General features: G+C 44.4%; 1 protein-coding gene across 3 annotated transcripts in view; it reads left to right on the forward strand.

The window, feature by feature from the left end:
* The window catches only part of lamb2l (laminin, beta 2-like), a 43,591-nt gene that overhangs the window by 12,247 nt on the left and 9,810 nt on the right, over window positions 1–21,534 (forward strand). For all 3 annotated transcript variants that reach the window (XM_040192543.2, XM_040192544.2, XM_040192542.2), the window contains exons 2-17: window positions 271–352; window positions 9,841–10,013; window positions 13,893–14,025; window positions 14,260–14,333; window positions 14,455–14,643; window positions 15,133–15,196; window positions 15,368–15,570; window positions 15,670–15,790; window positions 16,118–16,306; window positions 16,558–16,737; window positions 16,895–17,007; window positions 17,497–17,576; window positions 17,666–17,822; window positions 19,656–19,790; window positions 20,194–20,355; window positions 20,470–20,591. In XM_040192543.2, coding sequence (XP_040048477.2) covers window positions 295–352; window positions 9,841–10,013; window positions 13,893–14,025; window positions 14,260–14,333; window positions 14,455–14,643; window positions 15,133–15,196; window positions 15,368–15,570; window positions 15,670–15,790; window positions 16,118–16,306; window positions 16,558–16,737; window positions 16,895–17,007; window positions 17,497–17,576; window positions 17,666–17,822; window positions 19,656–19,790; window positions 20,194–20,355; window positions 20,470–20,591 — 2,153 coding nt within the window. In that variant the 5' untranslated portion in view covers window positions 271–294. The remainder of the gene's footprint in view (window positions 1–270; window positions 353–9,840; window positions 10,014–13,892; window positions 14,026–14,259; window positions 14,334–14,454; window positions 14,644–15,132; window positions 15,197–15,367; window positions 15,571–15,669; window positions 15,791–16,117; window positions 16,307–16,557; window positions 16,738–16,894; window positions 17,008–17,496; window positions 17,577–17,665; window positions 17,823–19,655; window positions 19,791–20,193; window positions 20,356–20,469; window positions 20,592–21,534) is intronic.

Raw genomic sequence — 21,534 nt, forward strand, 5'->3', positions numbered from 1 at the left:
TTGTGAGCCGCTACCACTACTCTTTGGAGGCATAATGCTCGTTCCATTGTTAAGATTTGTGTCTAATCTGACATTGGCAGAGAGTAATAGTACCGCAAGTTAATGAAAAATGAACAACTTACAGTTGCTGATCATCTAGCGGTCACAAGCAAATACAAATAAAACCTGTCCCCTGCGACCGGCAACTGTAAAGGTTTTACTGAATGAAGCTCCTTGAGATGTTCTTATTGATTTCCACACTCTCAAATCATTTGTGTCTCTTTCTTCCAGCTGAGACAGAGACATCTGGTGTCCATGCGTCCAGCAATCATGATTCCCTCCACGGCCGTGCATCTGAGCCTCGTCATGCTGGGTGAGTAGAAGATCGGTTTTGTGTTTGTTCCTTCGGGGATGCTTTCACATCTCATTTAGCTCTTTGGTTGCATTTGGACTCTATTGCCATTTCATCGTGGTGTGGGAGCAAAGGAGATCATACGGCATGTACAGATATTACAGACCATGTGCTATATACTACATGAATGTGAGTTTCTTTATAAAAGTGAGGGAAACCACAGTAATTACACGGTACAAGACGCTTCTTTTTCATACTGTCAGTAATTATTCATCAGTAGACTTTATTGGTTATGAGAGCCAGCTGCAGTCTAGACAAGTAATGCTCCCATGTAATAACGCTACTGACTAATCATGAGCTCACGAATACACTCGTATGGTTCAGCTACTGCATCACCTGTTGTCAATTCAATATGTTGGATGGTTTAAGGATTAAAGGATGAATTTGGTGTTCGATAACAAAATATCATACGGAAATGCCAAACTTCCGTACAAAAGTACGGTGGTGCAGGGACATTCTGTTGGATTATTATGTTGGATTTCATCCAGCGTCACAATGCTAGTGCTAATGTACGTTTGTACATTTATAATGCATATGTGATTACCTACAGTTTATTTTCGTATGTGAAAACCCCCAAATTACACAAAAAACTGTAAATTGAGCCCTATTATTAACAATACAAATATATTTATAGTAATTGACAGATTGCAATGACATTTTTGGCCATAAGGTCCAGTCCTATGGAGAAACTGAGCTGACACGGGATTACACATTTTTATATTGCACAGTTGTGCAATATAGACAAGGACAAAACATTAATGTGGAATATTACACACACTCATATAAACTGGAGTTTATATGACATTTTTTTCTTATTCACATGGCAGCCAGGTCCTCCTCGGCTATGCTGCTGACATGGAAATTTTGACTGGAGGTGTTGATATGACTGATATGACTGATACTCTCCATCATTATTCATGCACGCTGAACACAGGATTGAGCTGTTTGTACTGGAATGTGTTTACTTTAGGGAACAGGAAGGAAGGTTTTTCTTTGAGAGTTAAGCTTCCTTTTGCCGAGTTGAAGTTGCTTCTCATGCCAATAAAAAGGGAGTAGCATAGCGCTATATAATAATGATTATACTTTTGGTTGCAAAAAAAACTCCATTCAACTCATGATGGGAGGGTCATGAAAACCCCGGTTTATTGGGTCCGCTAGTAGGATTTGGATGCTGTTAGAATCGGAGGTATTTGAGGAATGCGTAGGAAATGATGGACTACTGACAGCAGCGCTGGAATTGAGACAGAACGGGCCCCTGCAGGGTTCATTTTTGACTCGGGGGCCACACACACACACACACACACACACACACACACACACAGTGCACTGTCAAATGTGTTTGAACTCGTCCCCTGATCACCTTTGTTTCTGTGGTTGAGTTTCTTAGAAGGCTTAACGGGATTCTATCACAACTTAACAGAAGCGTTTTCAACGACACTTCCGCCGCCTGCACACTTTGAAATGGAGACGGGTCCGTGGTGTTGTGCTGCCATTCCCAACTCGCCTCCCACAGGTTTCTTGGTCAGTCGGTGTTACTTATTAACTGTAAGAAGACTGTACTTGTACGTGTGAGGGGAAGCAAACTGCCAACTGAGACGGATGTCGGCTTTGGTCCTTCTATACCAGTTAATGAATGAATGAATGCATAACTGAAAGAATGAATGAACATTTGCTCCCCTGCCACAACCCCGAGGTATTATGATATACTCTCTACATGCAGATTATTTTTCGAGTGTTCACAGGCCTGCTGCGACCAACAGGGCAAATCTTTAAATGAATAACTCAAGTTGCAGGTAATAAAAACTTGTGTCTGCCCCTTATATTTATCTATGGATTGAGGGTCAGGGTCAGGGTCAGGGTTTGAGCCGTGTCATTGCCTAATGGACATGAGTAATCGGAAAGATCTCTATGACAGAAAAATAAGAGAATGTCGTCTGCAAAATATTTCATCTAACTGACATTTGGTGACTAACCTTTGACCCTATAAAGGGCAGTGCAATGACACTACCTGTCAACAAACGAGACATGAACAAAACATAGATCTCAGAGCTCGCATCATGTTCTTCAGTGAGGCCCATGTCTTAATATATTAGGGTGTTGGACGCGCCCACCAAGAAAGTCTCAGGTTTCTTTTACGTTTAAAATTCTGCTGCTCTGTTCCGCCCTGGCGGACAGCACACAGGTACGTGTGCGCACCCGCAGTTCAGCACACTCCCATCAGCGGACAGAGGGCGCATCGGAAAATGTCAGCATCACAAGCTTCCACAACCATGACACCTGGAATGTTTTTCTCTAATGAATAACATTTTCCTCTCCGTCCATGCATTCCTTCCACAGGGCTGTATACAGCAGGAAGATGCCCCGGGGTGTATTTACACGTTGTGCATCTGCTTTGTTCGCAAGTGTGTGTACGGTACCTCGCCACGCGCTGCACTCTAATCATACGCTGGTAAACCAGCTGGTGTCAAACAACATCTGCACAACCGGCTTCACCTCAAGGCACACTTATACACAGGTAGTCTCGCGCCAAGATCACAGCAGCTCTTCCTGTTGACGTTTGCTCCAAAGATCCCCCCTCGCATCTTACCAGAGACGATCACAACTTGTCGTCTTTGTGGAGACATAAAGTGACCAATTTGGTACAACTTCTGGTCCACAGTAGGCCACAAAGGAACAACGATAAAAATAGTTGGAGCCATTAACTTTAACTTAACCAATCACTGTATAAAATCCTGTGTTTCGGAATCATTTGATTGAAGCCATGGCCACTATATTCTGCGATAAGTAACATACATTGATAACATTTAGAATGGTTGATGGTTTACACTGGCGGTGGTGAAAATCACTCTGAGCGAGAAAAGCGAAATCTTTGCTGCTGTTACAATATGCTCCCACTCCCTGAATATAATAACAAATAATGACATCACATTACGTCTGATTTAGCTTACGCTTTTGTCCAAAGCAACGTCCCCATGTGGGTACGAACCCAGAACCCAATCGTCAAGCAAGTCACACTTAGGAGTGCTATGAGTAAGGGCCATTTTAAATGCTATTAAAGTGCTACCTAGTCAAGGTACATAACCCGTAAAGAACACTTTGACCACTCAGTTAGTCGCCATGCAGGACTCATGCAGGATATTGTGTGATGATGCTGCTGTTGTCACGTCTTGTGCGGGTGTTTTGATGTGCGATGCAGAGCAGACGTCCCTTTAAGTCCTCTGTGAGTGTCCCTCCTAACACTCCTTCTCTGAGCTTTCTGCTCCTCTACCAAAGAGCACCGCCATGGTACTTCAGAGCAGTATGTTCTTTGACAGAGCCAGAGTTCTTGTTCAAAGACAGATTACTGAGCTAAATGCGGTGTTGTGCCTTATTTTCTGCAATATAATGTGTTGGTACACAACCTAAATGCACCCTAGTAGGAACGCATAGTAGAAACCTGTAGAAATACTTCAACAAACTCAGACACAGTCACAGACAAAATGCCGTATGATAATACCATGCTAGTCGGGGCAGGTGGAAACCAGGTAAAGGACACGTTACTACATGTCCCACACGGAGGGTGGGGGGTAGAGGGGGGCAACAGCGCGGTCAAGTCTCAGATATCAGAGGCATCTTTTGAAAATGAAGCCTTTACACATGTAAGGGTGGGCCTAGATGATGGCACTGGAGGAAGCCGTTAGACCGAGAGCTTTCTGCATGAGGGGTCTCCATTTCCAAACACAAGTCACAGTCATTCATTTAAAACTGAGGGTAAATTATGACTTCTGAGGGGTACGTGTCCAGACAGAGTGACAGGAGAGGATGTGGTAACACATCTGGATGTTACCTCTGTCACTCTCTCTGAAGCGGTAACCCTGGTCTGATATTAAGTGACGATGCACAGAGGGGCAACTAATGGGCTTTTACATTGAAATGCATTAGTTGTTTTCTTTGACCATAGCAGTTTTTAAGTCTTGAAGAAAACGCTGCGTAAGAAATATCACTTGTCTGTCAAAATATTTAGAGAACAATCGTCATCACACTTATGCAAAAAAGTACAATAAGTAAAAGCAAAAAAGTTAACAGTGTTGTACTTAAAACTGTTTAGTGTCTTAAAAGTGTCTGAGACAAGTAAAAGTGAAACTTCTGGCCACAAACCATGTGACAGCAGACTCACAGGTCAAGAGGGATTAAAGAGGATAAAGGACTCGCCGGTCTCTCCTCATGGAGGTTGTGATTTGTTTTAACACTCTGTCATCACAAACAGCATATCAGGGACCCACACTTTTGCATATATCCCAATATATCACTCTAGGTGCATCATATTTTTTATTTAATATTTTCAAATATTTTCATCAGATGAGCTGCTTTTCTAGGTTGCAGAGTACGTTACATAATCAAGAACTAGTGACCTTGCTCATTCACGCAACTAACCTAGCAACCCACTGATTCGGGCACTGGTTCGGTTGGTCATTAGACCCCGAGTCCATCGAACTGGTGACAAAGAAGTGCAATGGTGGACTCAGTTATCTTAACCTTCCTTATTTCCAAAGACGGAGGTGGAGGTACAATCCAACATTTTGTTTGTGGGGGGTTTTGCTATATTTCATGGCAGGGTAATAGTCCAGTGGGTGCAGCCATCGTGTCATGTCATTCCTGTAACGTGAGGTCAGGGGAAGCCCAGTTGCAGCTTCCTGTCGGTTTCTGTGGTTCTCCTTTATTTGAGTAGAGGGGTGGGACCACTGAGCGTTATGTTCAGCTTTCAGAAAAACACATTTGGACACAGCCTTTGTGCTTCTCCAAAAAACAACGTTACATAGGAAGAGCATTCTTTTATTTACCCTACTATACTTTTCTTTAGTGCCGTTCTCTTTCATGCACAGCCTTGGATCGGTCCGGTTCATCCTTGGCTTTCAGTATAGCAGCACTGCTGAGTTTTGTGTTTGGTTAGGCTGCGTTTGATCTTTATCTGCAGGCAGAAGGATCATCTTCCAACCCATTTATGTGCAACGCCGCATGTGCACACCTGTCTGTGCAGCATGTGTGAATAAGTAGCTTCATTTTCACTGTAATCTGTCCTTTCAGTTGCTGTATAGAATATCCACTCGGTGGAGTAACATTTCAGGCTGATTGTGAGGTGTGTTTTCTGCCATATCGGGGCTATTGCTAACGGTGTTATCCAGCCATTGTTACTCACAGGAATTCAGAAAATCTGTCTCACTTAAATCTTTTACTTGAACTGGAGCCAAGACATTTATACACACATAGACATTGTGCAAGTGAGTGAGTGAGTGAGTGTGTGTGTGTCTACATAGGCACTGGAGGAAGTTTTTTTCACCCTTTACGACTTTTCAGCCTTTTCTTGAAATGATTCACTGTAGTTTGTTGTAGTAGTAGTTTACTGTTTACAGTACACACACGTTTTGGAGTACAAGCACTGTGTTGTGTACATAATCGTGAAATGAATCTTACATTTTAATATTTTATTTTGTAATGGTGAAACAGTGTGTGACACTAACAGTGTGTGGCGCTGTGACATCCTGATTTACCTTTTACTGCTATTATATGAAGATATTATATGAAGAATAACATATATGAAGATATGGACACTGCTAGCCCTCATCAGTACGCGAAAAAGACGAAAACAATTGGATTTGCAGTCTGGGCAACAAAATGCCAACGCCAAAGACAATTTAAATGCCAATGGGCCCAAAGGTTTCTTGCTTTGTCTTTCCACAGTTGTTATGGCTATTGTATTTTTCAGCCAGTCGATGAACACTTGAATCTTTTAATATTGATTGAAATTGTGTATGTGGCGTTTAGAAGGACCATTAGATGCTAATCACTGCTGGGGGTCTAGAGGAGATGAAAATGAGTTCCCACAGTCCATAGTTGCTTAAATGCAGATATGCCACGTTTCTACCCGGAGGACGCCTATGATTCCATCTCAAGCCGCCCGTGCCTCTCCAACCGTGCCTCGACTTGTCGCTGCTCTGTGTTTTCTGTAAATCCACCAAAGACCCTCCGATATCTCTGTCAGCATCTCTCATCCCGTACCACTTTGACGTCTGCGCCCGGGCGTCTTATCGTGACAAGCACTGTGGAGCGATGGGAATTCATTTTCATTCAATATGGTTTTATGTTCGTCTCACAGGCCGTGGTCCGTAGTTGTCACGAAGCTGTTGAAGCTTGGTCTGAATGTCCGGACTGAACTGTCTCCACCATGTCTTCAACAGCATTTTCTGAAATCGCTGCGTCCACTTAGTATTTGGGTCCGCTCATTTTCTCTAACGTAATTTTTTACCTCTTGTCTAGCGCATACGTCCCAGAGGACGGCTGTTGTTCAGACTCAGTGATGCAGAGTCCCTCTTGAGTTGGAGGGAACATGAACATAACTTTTCCGTTTCTGTGCTTCTTCTTAGTCCATTAAGGTAATTACTTTTTGAGATGTCAAGCAGTGTCTAAAAAAATTAAATCACAATAATCAACTTATTATGTATAATCCACTGTGCTTCTGCGTAGTCTGATTTTAATAGGAGGTTATTCTGTGGAGGTGTCATGGCTAAAACACTACAAGTACTTCCTTTCTACTTGTTTCTGCTACATTGTGGAAAATCAGGGTTTGTATTCCTTCATAAAATGGTCTTTGTTCAGTTTTGTTTTAGAACATGCCAAGCTTTACACTTTTCTATAGAAATGTAAACATACACTGTATATATGTAAATATATTTATACACATACATATAGACATTTCCATACACATATATATGGAGAGAGAGAGAAAGATACCGTTGTACAAAATGATGTTTACGCCTTCCACCTAGGAGGAGCTACAATAATGTCTACAGTATATATTAGGGGCATGCGTATATATATATACAAAATATAAAATTAAAATAAATTACAAAAATATAACAAAAATATACCTGTATAGATATACACATATATACATAGACAGAGAAAGCGATTCAAACACAATTCTACAGAATCATGTTTAATCCCTCCGCCACAGAGGAGCCAAAACAACGTTGTACAGCCTCTGGTCCAGACTATTTGCTGTTGGAGTTGGGAACATCTACAAGGTCTTCATCTTATCTTAATCTCCAAACAACCGAAGCAAAGCCTCCCAACGTAAAGCATGCCAAGGGTGAAGGACTTTAAAATGGCTTTTCTATTAACCACAAAAGCACAACTTTTCTCCGACGGTGGGTCAAACATGTAAAGGCTACTGTATTTGACTGAACTGATCTCTTATTCTCGGGAAGATTTAACCTGTTATCAGCTCTTGTTACATAGTGGCATGTGGGGGGAAACACTCCTTTATGAAGTGCAGGCAGCATATGTGTGGCAAAGAGTGGAGACACTGTAGTTACCTGTAATTTAATCTATTTCACAGCCTTTAAGGTTTGCCGAAGGCAGAACAAAACCTTTAATAAAGAACCCTTTGAAGAGAAGAGAAATTCAAAATGCTCGATCCTCACGTGACTCCTGTTGACCTAAGATAGTTCCAGGAAGTACGTCACCGGCAGCCTGAAGGCATAGACATCTGTAAAACAGGTAGAAAGAATTGCAGTTAAGCCTAGTTTATGCTTCTGCGTTTTCAGAGCGACGCAGACGCAAGCCCCCCTTGCGTGTCCCTTGCGTCGCTTTTCACACCTCCTTGCGTCCTTGCGTGTGTCGACCCACTTTTCTAGGCTTGCGTCGAAAGGCAAGCCTCCCGCAGCGCACAAGGCTGCGATTGGTCCGCTAACTACGTCCTTTACGGAGTCTCACATTTCCGCCTTCATAGCCTGATACCGCCGTTATTAAAACAAAGAATGTTCAGGAGAGAACGGATCAGATCAGAACTTTTGTCGGAAGAAATGCGTAAATATGACCGCTTATACAAGCCGTCATACCTATTTACTATTTAGAATTTTGCTGGTAACCGTATTATAAAAGCAAGAAGGTACTTGAGGCAGTATGTAACAGTTCAAGGGTGGACAAAAAAGTATAGCCTATCGTTATTGCTTAAATATATATTAACAGAAGTGAGTATTAGTACCTATTTTTGGGGTAAAAAATATTCTTTTGTTGTCTTAATATCACTACTCCTCCCATAAAGGACATACCAATGTTCAGTTCATTATTTTTTTACAGAAAAGAATCCTTCTCATGAAAATCATTTTAGCAAATATATGACGATACAAGATTACATGTATCCTACATGTACAACAATAATTAGATATGTTTGTTTCATATAAAATGGTGATTTTTAATTTACAGTAACTTTACTCTGCTGCCTTTATTATAAAGTGACAATTCAACCGTTTGGTAGAGCACATTAGGAAATTATATTTAGCCTTTTGATTTTGGGCTTATTGCTTTGAAGTATTTGAATGTTCTTAAACTTGATAAGATATTCAAGAGCAAATACAGAGCAATGTATTTGGGGAATATTTCTTAAAATTCAGATTAGAGCCATTTCCCACCATTTATAAGGCGTCTTGGTGGTTGTAGTAACCGTCTGCAGCATCTTTGTGACAGAATCAGACTCATCAACAGGTGAGAGACAGCACAATGGCTCAATGGAACCAGAAGCATGATGTTGATGAAGTTTGCGTTTTAGGAAAGCCGTCACAAATATGTAGAGTTAATAATGATTATTATTTATATTGTTTCTTACTGTATTTATCAGGGATCATGTAAAAATACAATAATCTCCAAAAAAGACAAGATATGTTTTATATGTGCCCGCATGTAGCCACACACTTGATGAATTGATAGAAAACATAACACATTTATGAAAGCTTTATACTTCAGTTTATATACTAAGTGTATAACCTATATAAGTTGTACAGTTATGTAATTCAAATGTCAAATATGTGCAGAATCTGCTAACATGCTTTAATTCACATTATTCAACTGTGGCGCTAACAGGATCTTTCTAATCGGTTTGAAGTCCACTCCAACGCTGTGCTGCTAACTTCAGGGAACTATTTCTCTGCTAGAATAGTTATTTACACTGGTTCTTTTGTTGGTTTGCACCTCAGAACTGTTGATTCAAGCTGTAACAATGTGGCGTTTGAGTCAAGTGGGACCCGTAGTGGGAATCGGTAGAGACTGCTGTGGGCGACATGCGTGTGCCTGCACGTGGCCAGCCCCATTGAAGAAAGGATGCATATAATTTGCATCCTGCGTGATAATCTCCAAACTGCTCACCCATGAATGATGTAGACGCTGTTCTGCATATTTAAATGCCACATCTATTTCTGCGCTGATGATGCCAGAGGCCTGTTAATTTGGTTACTTTAGTTAATTCTGTTTTTAAAGTGGTAATATTCAATTTTGGGGCTGCAAGGTGCACACAATGCCAGCAGTGTATGATTGGGTGAGTGACATGCAGCATCAAAGCGCTCTGAGTGGTCGGAAGCCCCGGGAATGGGCTCTGCAAGTAGGAGGCCATTTAACAGTTTCCCTTTTACTTCCAGCTCTCAGGGCGGCGATCGGGCAGGAGCTGCCATCAGGTCCTCACGGCTGCACGGAGGGAAGTTGTTACCCCGCCACTGGAAACCTTCTGATCGGACGAGCCGTCAACCTGTCCGCCACCTCTACGTGCGGCCTGAACGGCCCGGAGCAATACTGCATCGTCAGCCACCTGCAGGTCAGGAGACACATGAACACACACACATTGACGGGTGAATTATGGCAGCCGTCACATCACATCGTGTTCTCGGATTCCTGTATTTCATTCTGCATTTGGCATTTCAAGCCATTGGTGTGATAAACTCATGACCTCTCAAACTTGGCTCTCTCGCCTGCTTGGTTCTATCCCTCTCACACACACCCTTTACTATATGCCTCACGCTGTAGTTAATGCAAAGGAGGGAGTGTTTGTTCTCTCTCTCATGCACTCATCCATCCCCGTCCTTCAGTCCCCACTCTTCCATCTTCCTTTGTTCATCTGTCTGTTTGTTTGGAGCAAGGTTTTTATGAGCAAGGTCTCCCCTCAACGACATCCAGGCTTTCAATACCAGGCCCAGGTGTAGACACATGTTAGACACACCTTAGTCACACACACAACATACATTTACAATCCCTCCCTCCAGCTCTCTCAATTAATCTCCGTCTTGGTCACGGTATAAGGAAGATGATTTTGAAACTTAGGCTTAGAAACAAAGGCACGTTTAGTGTGATATCCAAAAGTGTTGTTAGATTAGTTGAGTTCCAGGCTCAAACTGACAGAAGATTACACTCCAAAGTACAAAAAAAAGAATGTTTTTAGCAGTGGCGGCTGGCCAATCGAGGGCCCCTCCTTGACACCAAAAAACAAATAATTCCAAATGATAAAAAAAACAATATTTTGGTTTTTGAAATATTATATGTACCTAGTAATATTTGGAAAAAAATGTATTTGCACAAAATGTATGCTTTTCCTGCACGTCCCTTCCCTGCGCAAGATATCCTGCAGAAGGCGGCTCTAAGAAGTACGACGGTAGCTGGTATAAAACTGTACTGTCCACAACTTTTTCCAAAGGGAAAAAAACAAAAGAGAAAGTTGTGTTGAGACTTTTCTTCTTTTCTTTTTTTCAAGTTGGGGTTCAAGCACAAATTGTCATGTTAATCCACATAATGATGCACCAAATAAATCCATAGATGCTGCTACACAGGCCCAATGTACAAGTATGATGCAAGACAAAATGCTGTTGCATTCTGCTCTCACCTCGGCTGTATGCAGCTTAGTATTTAGTTCCTATGTGACACAGCTCCTGACATGTTCACAATTACATTGACGCCCGCCTTCTTCTCCGCGTGGATTTCTATGCATCTACGTGTTTGTGCCTGCACCTCCGCTGCCTCAGGGCAGGAGAATCCAGCAGTGTCAACTTCCAGGTGAACATGATTGACATTGCCTGATTGGTGAGAGGCCCCCCGCTATAGAACGGGCAGGATATGGTGACAACCTGTAACATAAATCCAGGTGAGGTCCGCTGGTCTGTCAGGATCTACTTTAGAGGGCCCACACCAAACATTTCAACATCCAGGAGCCCATCAATCATGTGTCATAGTTTTTTAGGCTGCATAGTTTTTATGCCCATTTAGCATTTTGACATAACGGTGGTATTATGGGCCGGGTGATATCCATTTCACAGTTGTAACTGAGGTGAAAAGCAAACTGAGTGAGGCAGTTTGGGGCTACCAGCGTGACAAAGAGGTGTTTTAAAATCAACATCAGACTAACATGAGTTCATTGTTGGAGCAGAAAGCCTCAGCTGAGCTGACCAGGCTTGACTAATGTGAGATAAATACGAGCTCAGTGTGAGGGTCTCAAAGCCCCCTGAGCTTGTACCAAACACCAACTGAAATGGAAACTACGCTCTCCTTCAACCAGAAAAATGCCCAAAATTGCAACTTACAAATTTGCCTTTTTGAGAACGGCAGCGGAGGATCCCTCCCAGGATGGAGCTGAATGACTTTTACTGCATGTACATATATGCATCTTCCCGAAACATAAACCCAATGAATTGACCAATATTCACGTGAGAGCTCCACGCTGTACAATGATGAAAATGGAGGATGCCAAAGCAAAACTTCCATTAAAATCAGCTAAAACCATGTTCATCCTGTAAATGACTTGTAGCTGCAGTGCAAACTGTAATATCGCTGTGACACGAAGGCTCTTCAGGGGGGGGTGCTACTGTGTAGAAAGGAATGTCCCTGGGATGAGGGATTGGACAGATTCATTCCAGGATTAGTGAGGGTACGTGAAGAAGGCAAGCTTGCATGGAAAAAACGCACACATTCACCTATTCAGGATGCCGCCCCCCCCACACACACGCACCATACACACAAAGTCCACCGCTAGCACACTTGAGCATTTATTTTCAGTGTCTGTTTTACAGCCGTGTTGCTGTTGGGGGCTTAATCACCCTTGACAACAACCTAATTAAGAGCTGCTGCCCTGGAATCCTCTGTTTCTGTGTTACCCTCATCTGCCAGTTTAGCCCTCCTTCCCCCTCCCTGGTCCCTCTCCTTGCGCCCTCTCGAACGCAGCCCCCACCCCCCCCTTTGCCCTCTCTCAGCATCGCCCTCACCCTCTTTGCCGGACCCCTTCTTTGTCCTACACCCCTGAAAGGGGCCGCTGGGCACCCACTTCTCTTACCTGCCCCTTCCTTTGCCGAACAACCCTCTCTCGACACCCCTCGAGATTCAAGTCCCCCAACATTCCTGTATCTTTCCCATGCCCCCTGTCTTTCGAGCTCTTCCTCTTCCTCAGTGCTGAGGGCATAATCGCTTCATTTGTCCCTTCATCTCCCCCATCCATTCATGCCGGTGCCTCAGCACAACCTTTTTGCGCCTCTCTCTCTCAGGTTATGGAAGCATGTTGGCGACAAAAGACTTGAGAGAGCGCAAAGCGATATTTGTGTGCTGCTCGGTCAACATTAGAGATCGCACAAGCACAGACTTGTAAGAGCAGTATCAGATTTAAGCGTGCAATCACAATAGCGTGAGTCTGCCCCCTTCTCAAGCCGAATTCAAATTTGTTCTGAGCTCTCTCAAATTGCCTGAGTTGCAGTCACGTTGGTCTGTAGACTCCCAGGTTATCTGATGCACTGCATGCACTGAGGCCGTCATCAGGTTCGTTCTGACACAAATAAACTAACGATAATTGCATCAGCCACAGCTATTTAGGGCTAAAAAGCACATGTTAGCATGCGTGACATGTTAAACAATGTAGCTGCTAATCAAGAGCTTGTTGACATTGTTGCTTGCAGTGCAGCCTCACAGAGCTGCTCAACTCTTTTCGCCCTTTATCTTCATCCTCACACTTACCTCCATCTCCCCCACTGTCCGTCTTCCTCTCATGTGCCCCTTCTTGCTCCCTCCTCTTATTTTACTCTTTGCTTCCTGGCTGTTTAGTCCCATTCACACACAGGGACACATTCCCTGCATGATTTCGGCTTACCGGATCAAATCCCTGGTCTGAGGAAACATTTTTATCACAGCGGCTTGACTGACACTGTACATTTGTCCTGAGGGCCGGAATTGTTTAAACCACTTTTCCACGTTAGTATCTCTTAGTTTACAATCCTCGTTATCACGTGTACGAGACAGAACTCGTATTTTCATCATAAATCAAAGCTTTCGCCATCAGCAGCTGTTTGGAAACTTCTCGTTTTAATGGAATAATAATGGAATTTTAGCTGGAATAAACTTCCTGAAGATTTAAGACTTGCCCCAACTCTGACCACGTTTAAAACAAGACTGAAAACTTTTATGTTCAGCTTCGCCTTCTGCTAAATTTGACCTACATTGCACTTTTAACCTCTGCCTTTAATTAAACAATTTAAATAAGATTTTAATTTATAATTTTATTTGCTGTTTTTAATTGTCTTTTAATTCCTGCATTTTATTTTCACTTTATTGTATGAAATGTTATGATGTGAAGCACTTTGAGTCTGCCTTGTGTATGAAAAGCGCTATACAAATAAAATTGCCTTGCCTTGCCTTAATACTGAATGTGTATTTTTTGCCTGGACAGGGGTCAGACAAGTGCTTCGAGTGTAACTCCCAACATCGCCACGACCCCACTCGCCACAGAAACAGCCATCGCATCGAAAACGTGATCTACCTGATGGACGAACATGGAGACACCTGGTGGCAGTCTGTCAATGGTGTGTGTGTGTGTGTGTGTGTGTTTGTGTGTGCACCTAATTGCTCTGTATAACGTATACATGTTTGTCTTGTTATGTTGTTGTAATTAAATCCTGATGTTAAAGAACCATTCTCAAGGATTTAGCAACATAATGATCATAACATGTGAGTCACGCGATGACAGTGGCAACAAAAGCGCAGAGAGCCATGGTTGGTGTTGTTACGCCACCGAGTGACGGACGTTTCCTCCACAGGAAAGGAAGACGTCAGCATCCGACTGAACCTGGAGGCTGAATTCCACTTCACTCATCTCATCATGAAGTTCAAGGTACGAACACTTTGACTCTTTGTCCTACTGTTCGTACGGCTCTAATGAACAGCCTAGTGAAATATAAGCACCATGTGCCGCCGAAGCGAATCGGGCCTGATTTCTCTCTTCCGGCCCGCAGACGTTCCGGCCTGCAGCCATGATCATCGAGCGCTCGGCTGATTTTGGTCGCACGTGGCGCCCGTACCGCTACTTTGCCTCGAACTGCACCAAGACCTTTCCTGGCATCTCCGCCAACGGACTGCACCACATCAACGACATAATCTGCGAGGAGCGCTACTCCGACATCGAACCCTCCACCAAGGGAGAGGTAAGAAGTGGAGGAGGGGCTGGTAGCTGTGATGGTGGAGGCCAGGCGGACTGGCAGGACACAATCACATGTTCACCGTCACAACATTCAAAACTAAAAAGGTTTACTGTTTTTATAAGTGCAATCCCATACAAACGCTGTCACTTCCTCTAGCCTGTGTGTGACAAACAGGCCCAAATGTTGTGTGTTAGAAAACGGTCTCTTACTGATTGGACGTCCACATAAACGCTGGAGAATCTTCCCTTCAATTATAAGAAGATAACTGTCTGACTAGAAAAATAGATGAAGGTCACGCAACCAAAAGTGTAAATAGGTTCCTAAAATAACAGAGGAAAGCAGTGATCATGGGAATGTGACTCAGATTTGCTCACAATAACATAAATATTACTTTAAGCCGATACACCTCATTTCTTTCCAGCTCAGATCTGCCATTGCAAATGTGTTCATTTCACTACAAATCTAATTGTGAAATTCTCTTCTGTATTCAAGGTCATCTATAAGGTTTTGGACCCTGCCATTCATGTGAAAGACCCCTACAGCTTGGACATCCAAGGCCAGTGGAGACTAAGTTCACTGTTATTAGCAGCACACAATAGTGTTTTATGATGTATTTATTAGTATTTTTTTCCCCAATGGAAATGCTTACCAATGAATTCCCACCTTTGCCACAAAGTGGGTCAATTCCACAAGTCAACCATAATTAAAACATCTTTCGCCCTTACAGAACTTTTGCGCATCACCAACCTGCGGATCAACTTCACCAAGCTCAACACTCTGGGAGACGACCTGCTGGACCGACGCTTCGACGTCCTGCAGAAATACTACTACGCCATCTATGAGCTGGTGGTGAGAGGGAGCTGCTTCTGCTACGGACACGCCTCGGAGTGCGCCCCGGTGCCGGGGGTGCACGTCCGGGAGAACAACATGGTGAGCTGGCGGCCTCCCACCAGAATTCTTCAATTGCAATTAGTGTTGACGATGCCCTCGTTACCCTCCGTGCCAATCAATCTTTTCTGCACGTCACAGATTCACGGTCGCTGTGTGTGCAAACATAATACAGAGGGCCTAAACTGTGAGCGCTGCCGGGGTTTCCACCACGACCTGCCGTGGAGACCAGCGGAGGTGGAGAATCCTCACACCTGCAGAGGTGGGAACATTCACAGACACCCACATACACCTAAACATCATGATGTGAGCATGAACTCAGGAATGCATATGAAGATTGTTGTCGCCTGCAAAGATTATTTACACACACACACACATTCTCTTCTAAAATATCTTTGTGTATTCAATATAGTAAGCTCTAAAAATTGCGTTTGAGATTCTCTAAATACTTAAATATTATAATCCTCCAGACATACATTAATCTTACGGATAATGTAATAACGTAATAATGTCTATTCTCCCCTTCAGAAAAAATAACTTTTAAGTGTGGAGGAAGAGAAAAGCTTTATTTGTTCATTTGTCTTTGCAGAGTGTAACTGTAACGGCCACTCGTCCCAGTGCCACTTTGACATGGCGGTGTATTTGGCCACGGGCAACCTCAGCGGAGGGGTGTGTGACGACTGTCAGCACAACACCATCGGACGCAACTGCGAGACGTGCAAACCCTTCTACTACCAAGATCAGATCAGGGACATCAGGGACCCGCGAGTCTGTGTTGGTGAGTCTTGCTCTTCTCAACAAAACGTTTCACATTATGTGAATGTAGATTTGCAATAAATGTCACTCATCTGCAGCCAGTGAGTTGAGTTCACACCAGTTTCACACTTTAAAATGAATACAAATACCTGAACCTGAAGGTGCAGCCAGTTGAGTGCAGATTTTTATGGATATCTCGTCTGTCTCCTAAACGTTTTCCGTTGACACGTATGCCCTTCTTTCCCTTAACTCCCTGCGACCCATGACCTCCAGCCTGTGACTGCGATCCTGTCGGATCCCAGGAAGGGGGGGTGTGTGACAGTCACACCGACCTGGACATGGGGATGATCGCTGGCCAGTGTCGCTGCAAAGCCCACGTCAAAGGAGAGCGCTGCGACGACTGCAAGGAGGGTTATTACGGACTGAGCCAGAACGACCCGCTGGGCTGCCAGCGTACGTCCCGTCTGTTTGTCCGTCGCTGCAGTGCTGAAAATGGATTCACTGTGTTTTTTAAGATAAAAAAACACATGATCTGCATTAAGATCTGGAAGTAGTGTGTTAGCCACTTCCTAATCTATTTCTGTGTGTGTGTGTGTGTGTGTCTCATCAGCCTGCAACTGTAACCCTCGCGGCATCATCCTGATGGGGGCTCCTTGCGACCAGATCAGTGGAGACTGCTCCTGCAAAAGATACGTCACCGGTCGCCACTGCAACCAGTGTCTGGTTAGTGACTGTTCATCTTATAGCGATCCGCAGCTACGTAGCTTCAGAACAAAAGATCATACAAGTTGATGTAAATTTGCTTTCCCAATTGTCACCAGACCTGACAGAGTGAGGCAGTTTGGCTGTTAGTTCCATAAATAAAGAGTCGGTAAATGATAACCCCATAGTAAAGGGTATTTTCTCAGTTAATTATGAGCTTTTGTGCAAAATGAACAAAAATAAATATGTTTCAAGCTGTACACTGACCACGTTGACACTAATAAAGAGGAATCAAATCAAGACAATAGTTTGATTTAACGGACGTGGATCAGATTTTCTCATTCTGAATTTGTGGGAGCAAGTTATTACCTCTATTACCAGACAAGATCATTATTAATCAGCATTATGATTCTATTAAATGAGGAAAAATTATCATATTGAATTATCACCAGTTGCTACAAAGTCAAAGCTCAGTTTTCTAGAGTGTAACATGTATTTCCCTCCATGTAGCCTGAATACTGGGGGCTGAGTAACGACTTGGCCGGCTGCAGACCATGTGACTGCGACTTTGGTGGAGCCGTCAACAACAGGTATGGATCTTTTAAATACTATACCTCTATGTGTTTTTGAGTAAGAGACGTGTTTAGAAGTCTAAAATGTGCTCCGTCTCTCACTCCAGGTGCATGATGGAGAACGGCCAGTGTGACTGCAGGAGGCATCTGATTGGCCGACAGTGCTCAGAGGTCCAGCCCGGGTATTTCTGCGCACCGCTGGACTACTACAAATACGAGGCGGAAGACGCCACCGGACACTCCCCCAGTGACCCCGCGCTGCCGGTGAGGGCGCCGGTACCGGGGGCAATGGAAACCACCCAAATGCTTCCAAAAACAATGTCAAGGAGTTCCAAAGTAGATAAATTCCGCTGTAGTGTTTAAATCAATCTAATCCTTTAATATTAGGTACCCACCCGTTTTGCCAAATGTTCTTTTTTGTTAAATTGTTTTATTTTATTAGGTTTTGTATGAGCAAACCATTGTGCAATCAGAGTTATTCCGTATGGATACAACACAGAATTATCCTCCCCGGCCCTCATCCGAGGATCACTACTGATTAGTCCCTGACCGCCTCGCTTTCTCCCATTCTTTACTCCCTCTGTCAGTTTACCATCTCCTGCAGCGCCATCCGCCCACCTCCACCCTCTCCACTGTTAAGGATAACCCCCTCTCACCCCCAGTTCCCCCTCTCCCTCATTCAGCCGTTCGGGCAAGCCCAGACCGTCCGCCTGCACATTGTTCAGGCTGCAGGAATGTGGGGGGGAAACAATCAACTTCAGAACGTCACGAGCAGGAAATGGCAGATAGTGGGCGACATGCGAGGCTCAACGATTGAATGTTTTAACTGTCGCTCATTAGAAACGAGTTGTACCGCACAGATGCAGGACAAATCCTTTCTGTTTCTGTGCATAGTTCGAGCTCCATGGCGGAAGTGACCCAGAAAAAAACACCAGACGGTGGCACAGATACCAAACTGTCCAAACTAGTTACTGCCGCGCAGCACACAGCCTCGCTAACAAGCGCGACACACACGCAGAAGAACACACTTTCAGCCTCGCTGTCTTTGTGGCCCGCCGTCACGCTCCGGAGGGTTTGAAACAGCGCGGCTCGTTGTGCACTGTGTCGTTTCCGCTTTGTAGAATGACAACGCTGGGCAGGATGAACAAGTGATGCTGTTAAAAGGGTGGTCTCCTCTTCCCTTGTTTCCTCTCTTCCCCTTTCCTCTCCTTTCCTATCTTGTCACCTCTTATACTCTTTCCGCTCCTCCCGTGCCCTCACTTCTCCTCTCCCATCCTGTCATCTCCTATAGTCCAGTCGTCTTCTCTCCTCTCCTGTCCTCTGCTCTCCTATTGACGCTTTACCTCTTGTTTCCTGTCCTCTCCAGTGACCCCCCCCCTTCTGCTCTGCATCTCCTCTTCTATTCTCTCTCTTGACGTCTTCTTTTCTTGTTTCATCTCTTCTCCCATCCTCTCCTCCTCCTGTCTCCTCTCCTCTTGTTTCATCTCTTCTCCCATCCTCTCCTCCTCCCGTCTCCTATCCTCTTGTTTCATCTCTTCTCCCATCCTCTCCTCCTCCCGTCTCCTATCCTCTTGTTTCATCTCTTCTCCCATCCTCTCCTCCTCCTGTCTCCTATCCTCTTGTTTCATCTCTTCTCCCATCCTCTCCTCCTCCTGTCTCCTCTCCTCTTGTTTCATCTCTTCTCCCACCCTCTCCTCCTCCCGTCTCCTATCCTCTTGTTTCATCTCTTCTCCCATCCTCTCCTCCTCCTGTCTCCTCTCCTCTTGTTTCATCTCTTCTCCCATCCTCTCCTCCTGTCTCCTCTCCTCTTGTTTCATCTCTTCTCCCATCCTCTCCTCCTGTCTCCTCTCCTCTTGTTTCATCTCTTCTCCCATCCTCTCCTCCTCCCGTCTCCTATCCTCTTGTTTCATCTCTTCTCCCATCCTCTCCTCCTCCTGTCTCCTCTCCTCTTGTTTCATCTCTTCTCCCATCCTCTCCTCCTCCCGTCTCCTATCCTCTTGTTTCATCTCTTCTCCCATCCTCTCCTCCTCCTGTCGTCTCCTCTCTTTGTGTTTCCTCTCCGCTCACATCTTCTTCTCTTCTGTTGTCTCCTCTCAGGGCAAAGTTCGTCCTCAGGCAGAGACTGACTGTGTTCAGCACCTGACCAACCAGCTGAGGAGGCAGCGCCGTCACCATCGCAACTCGCAGCAGCATCGGGCAGCACTGAGACGGATCCGCCAGCTTCAACAGACGGTAGGATGCTTGTTTGTATTTATAGTTTGACCAAAAAGGTTATTAGCTTAGAGAACGGGTTGAAAAGAGTGTGCAGAAGTGTGGGTTGGTAAGTTTTCACTGATCTAATTCTACGAATCACAAATGAAGAAACACTATCACATTGTTGCTAGTTACTGCAGTAAATATAGTGCAGAACACATTCACACACCTGGATCCAAAATGTTTATGTCATGGACAAAAGAGTAATGATCTTTAAACAAAACTTAATAATCCAACCGTATGATTGAACTTGCATTTTCCCTTCTAAAAGTAGCTCTGTCCTCATGAATGTGATTAGACGCTCCTCCTCCACAAGCCTCTAATGGAGAGAACACACCTGCCAATAACCGGTGGATAAAGGAACTCTTTCTTTCTCTCTTAGCCGGATGTGAGGACCGTTCACAGAGAGCACACCCCCAGCCACATGGTGACGTGGACCGGACCCGGCTTCGCCCGCGTCAAAGACGGTGCCGGCCTGGTGCTGACCATCGACAACATCCCGTACGCCATGGAGTACGACATCATGATTCGCTACGAGCCGGAGGTGTGTGAGCGCCCCGACCTGCAAGCTGCACTAAAATCTCTTTTCTCCTAAGACAGTAACCTTAACTAAGGCGCGTGTGTGTGTGTGTGTGTGTGTGTGTGTGTTTGTGTATAGTCCACAGAGGACTGGGAGGCCATAGTGAGTATTACATCCGTACAGCTGCCGTCCAGCCTCCGGTGTGGGAACCTTCTGCCAACTGAACAGCTCTACACGGTGACGCTGCCTCACCGGAACAGGTATCAAAAGTGTGCGCGTGTGTGTGTGTGTGTGTGTGTGTGTGTGTGTGTATGTGTGTGCAGGAGAGGGAAGGATAGGGTTTGTCAAAGTAGCCCAAGCGTTGATAGAGTTAGTGTTGTTTCATTACTCAGGAAGAATTGCATCATTATATTGTTGTGGCTTGAACGTGCCGTGGCTCGTACGAGTTGGGCCTGTATTTGTGTTTGCTGCCATTGATGCAGCGATGGGAGGGCAAACATACCAGAACGCCTGTGTAAGAATTTACGACAGCGATGTGCAAAGGAAGGAGGCGGCTGGGTTTCCTGATTACAGCGAGACCTGTCATAGCCGGCCGTATATCCAACCTCAAACACCTGGTCTGGGTTCACTGAATTGTACAGAATGAAATCCTTCTTGAGAGTAACACTGCACCACAATTTAATTTAATATACCACATAAGTCCCTCTTAATTACCATGGAAATGCCCCACCTCGAACAGTAAGACCATTAAAAGCCTGAAATCTTGACTGCACCTTATTTACGCCACGTTGATATTCTGATGTGAAAAGCTTAATGTCCTGCTGAAATAGTCAACACATCAGACAGATTACTGCAGATCAGATTAAGTGTTAACAATTCTCTAAATTGTTGAAATTGAGGAAGCAGAAATAAGGATCCAGAGAGAAAACAGCTTTTCAGAGGCTGAACTGATCTGGAACTAAGAGGTCAGATCCGTCCCGGATCTTGGTCTCAGCGGACCGTGGCGGGCCTTCCGTCCCCTTCTTTGGTTGGTCCACCAGCCAAAGCGAATTAGCCAAGTGAGCCCAACACACAGACAGAGGGGGGCGGAGCTAGAGGCAGGTAGAGGGTGGACAGCGGCTGCTTTCAGATAAATGTAGCGTTTACTGCGTTTCTGTTAACATATTTATATATATTTCAGATTTTTGCTTCTGTGTTTGCTTC

Source organism: Gasterosteus aculeatus, chromosome 2, assembly GCF_964276395.1.
Source record: "Gasterosteus aculeatus chromosome 2, fGasAcu3.hap1.1, whole genome shotgun sequence".
Classification (NCBI taxonomy): Eukaryota; Metazoa; Chordata; class Actinopteri; order Perciformes; family Gasterosteidae; genus Gasterosteus; species Gasterosteus aculeatus.